The sequence below is a fragment of the Montipora foliosa genome, chromosome 4 (assembly GCF_036669935.1).
Source record: "Montipora foliosa isolate CH-2021 chromosome 4, ASM3666993v2, whole genome shotgun sequence".
Taxonomy (NCBI): Eukaryota; Metazoa; Cnidaria; class Anthozoa; order Scleractinia; family Acroporidae; genus Montipora; species Montipora foliosa.
Genome location: NC_090872.1, coordinates 34,181,597 through 34,185,436, shown reverse-complemented (window position 1 = coordinate 34,185,436; position 3,840 = coordinate 34,181,597). Strand labels below are relative to the sequence as shown.

Genomic DNA, 3,840 nt, shown 5'->3' with positions numbered 1-3,840 from the left:
TCAAGGTGGTGAAACAGTTTTTTCGAACTCTCCACCCTGGTCGTGATGTTTACGTGCCGGGAAACCAAATCTAGGGATAAACTCATTGTATATCTTCTCAGAAGCGGTGCGGGCAGTCTTGTTGCGTGTCGCATAAGCTTGTGCATATCTAGTGAAATGACCAACAATCAGCAATACATATTCATATCCACCCTTAATCTTTTCCAGATGAAGGAAATCAATAGATGCAAGTTCAAAGGGAGCTGATGTCACTATATTGTGCAACGGTGCCTTGGTAGTCGTGTTTGGTTTCTTCTGTTTCAATGGTTCTGATTGTTCAACACCCCCAGACAGCTGAAAGTTCACCTCAACCCAACCATCATATGAGATTTCTGTACCATTCGCAGCCTGAAGATTCAGTTCCTCCCCCTCCAGTAATTCACTAACGTCTCTTACTAGTTCACCGGGTAGGTGGATCTCTTTCCAGCGCTTTGACATGACACAGACCTGAGCACCAGTATCCCACAGGGCATCCACCTTTTGTCCTTGTAGAACACAGCTTACCATACACCTTCTTCCCACCAACTTTGTTAGTTTTCTACGCTGTCGTGGAGTTAGATGGGAGGGGAATGGCGTTTTCATTTGGTCGACACTTTCCCTGGACTGTCAAGATTCCAAATCTCTAATGGCTTGGCAAAGTTTCTTATGTTCCCCCCAATGCATTCTTTGACACACGTTTGAACAATAATGGCTGGTATGGCACTGTAAACACCGTAAGTATTGATTAGCCCATTCTTCGCACTTCCCACAGTTCACACATTGTTGGGACTGTCCCTGCGTCTCCTGGGCTGCTCCCTGTCCCGCGGGAGCGACCCATAGATGAAGTGCCTAGACTCTCCACATTTATAACAATGGTCACAACGGTACTCCACTCCTTCCCTGTGGCACCTCAGACAACCCCCAGGGCGTGCCCGCTCTGTACTGGTTTGGGCCGGTGTTACGTTGATTCCCCATAGTTACCCTGATGGCAGCAAGCTTCGCTTTCATCTCCCTAACTTCAGTAAGTAGATCGACTTTGACTGGTTTTTCTGGGGTCTTACCCTCCGCCGAGCTTTGGTTCTCGCTAGAAGACGGTAACTGAGCGACTTGTTGCACAACGCCCCGTCTTGTGGGCTGTTCACGCCGAGAGCCAAGTTTTTGCCACCGTTCCATTTCATTGCTAACTGCTACATTCAACTTCTCAAACAGTTCCTCATCTGTCACTTCGGTATTTTGTAGGTAAGGTTTTACTTCCAATTTGATACTGTCACTCCGTAAACCAGTTAGCAATGAGTGTAGGAACATGCACTGGACAAGCTTAGGGTCATATTTCAAATTAGAACCATCTTCTTGTGAGGCGAAGAGTACTTTCTGCTTAAGATCGAGGAGGCGGACAAGAAACTCCTGTGGGGTTTCACAACCCTCTTGCGTCCCTGAGCTGAGAAGTTGGTACATTTCAGTCGCACCTTTCTCTTGGTCATGTGACCGGAGAATTTTGCGTAGCGTGGCTAGCGTTAAGTCAGACTTACCTTCAAGGTAGCTTCGCAATCGCAGCCCGGGATTAATCGCCCGAATAACCGCTTCCGTTACTTCCTTCTCCTGATAGCCACGATTCAGCCCAGCATTAATTTGGTGGGCCAGGCTTGTTAAACTGAGTCAATCCTTTTGACGCGAATCTCCAATCTGGCCTGATATTTTAAACTCTTTCTTCAATGATGGGATCGTTGTGGATCCTTTCAATGTGCTAACGCTCGCCTCGTGGAAACCTGGTTTCTGTTCCATCTCTTTTTCATTCTTGATATTTGCCGGCGGTTTCTTTTTGTCCGCGATCGCTTCCTTAAGTTTCTGTAGTTTTTCGACATTCAGTTCTTCGGCGTCCAGATATTTCGTGATCCGTTGAATCAGGGCAACTCTATTTGTAGTTCTGCACATAGCTCTCGAAGGCTTCGTCCAAGGTGCACACTGTGGTCCTTAGCTCGATCTGCGTTTCTTCCAGTTCCTCCGCCACTCCTTTTCTTGTTTTCTGTCACGTCGGGGTCACCAAAGGTTACACTCCACGAGGAAAGTCCGTTTTTATCTGCTTTAATTCGTGCAAACTAATCCAAAACATCAAAACATTCTCTCTCTCTTCGCACACGGGATTCTCTCATCCCATAATAGTCTGCATCGGGCTTGGCCCAGTCTCTTGCGTCCTAGTCGTTACAATGGTTGCCTACAATTTGCTGATTTTTTGCCTTACGACATGCCGTGGGGAAGCTGGACAACAAAGCAGATCGTACAACATTACCACGAGGCCGGGCGTCACGTCGCGGGAACAAATCACGTTCTTGCAAACTTGTTCACCAATACCAGCGGCGCGAGAAGAAATTCGACCATGGGAAAATGAATGCAATGAATGCCAAAGACGAAAGGCAAAGGCTGCCCAACAGATAATGGCACCCCTTCCTCTTGTTCGTTTGCGATTTCCCCTTCAAGCATTCGCTCAAGTCTCAGTCGACTATGGAGGTCCCTTTATAACCATCCAAGGACGAGGAAAATGAAGAGAGAAACACTGGTTATGTCTGTTTACCTGCTTGATATGCCGTGCGGTGCATTTGGAGATGGCCTTGGGTCTCGACACGGACAGTTTTCTTAAATGCTTCGTTCGAATGGCAAGTCGTCGTGGGTACCCGGAAGAGATCGTCAGTGATCGGGGAACAAATTTCGTCGGAGCAGATCGAGAACTTCGGAAATTGGTGGAGAGTCTGGACACTAGCAAGATCCAAGACCCGACAGCGAGCAAAGGAGTGAAATGGATTTTTAACCCGCCTTTGGCGCCTCACTTTGGAGGGGTTCGCGAAGTTATGATTAAGGGAACAAAGAAGGCCATTCGCGCAATTCTTGGAAATGCGGATGTCAACGACGAGGAATTAATGACTGTCTTTACAGGAGTCGAAGCCTTGATGAATTCCCGTCCTCTCACATATCAGTCGGCGGACCCGAAAGATGCCTTTCCGCACCAGAATCCGTTGATGAAAGAGCTTTCAACCCGAAGAAAAGTTGGAGACGAATCCAAGAGTTGATTTCCAATTTTTGGAAGAGATGGATGAAGGAATGGCTCCCATTGCTTAACACCCGTCAGAAATGGAACGAGATAAGAGCTGATGTGAAAGTGGGAGATCTGATCTCGCAATTTCGCCAGAAAGTCCCAGAGCTCATTGGCTCCTCGCTAGAGTCCTAGAAGTTTGTTCGGGTCGAGATGGACACGTTCGAGTAGTGAAACTTCAAGTAGGCAAGGATACCATCGTCAGACTGATTTCAAAATGTGTTCCATTGGAAATCAACTAAGAAATAAGACACTTGTTAAAGTTAAACTGAATATTTTGAAAATTGACCAAGTTACACTCTGTCAAGCTTAAGGCGGGGGAGAATGAACAAAAAACTTTCGTTTAATTTAGATGTTTTTGTTAGTTTTACATGTTTAGTTTCGTCGCCTTCACCTTCATTAGCACCTAGGTTTTTCCTTTCCATCATAGCACCTAGTTTTCCTTTGAAAGCTTTAATTTCAATCATTTTCCTTTATGCACGCTTTCAAACCTCGTTTGGAATGGAATTAGTTTTCGACACCTTTTTCGCTTTAAAGATAGGATTTGCATAGGTTTGGGGGTCGGAGTTTTCGAGTGCAAAGTAAAGTTTTGGTATCGAGTTTTTTGGCGTTCCTTCCGGCCACTAGGCGATGGTCAATTCCCAGCAATACCATATCAAAGATGAAAATACTTCCAAGCAAAGATCTACCTTAGACACATGCGCATATTGTGTGCGTGTTGTTTGGTTAATTAAGGC

General features: G+C 46.0%; 1 protein-coding gene across 1 annotated transcript; it reads right to left on the bottom strand.

Annotated features, from left to right (window-relative positions):
* Positions 1–546, bottom strand: LOC138001252 (uncharacterized). The gene has a single exon (XM_068847899.1). The coding sequence runs from the start codon at positions 544–546 to the stop codon at positions 1–3; it is 546 nt and encodes a 181-aa protein (XP_068704000.1).
* Between the last annotated feature and the right edge of the window lie 3,294 nt (positions 547–3,840).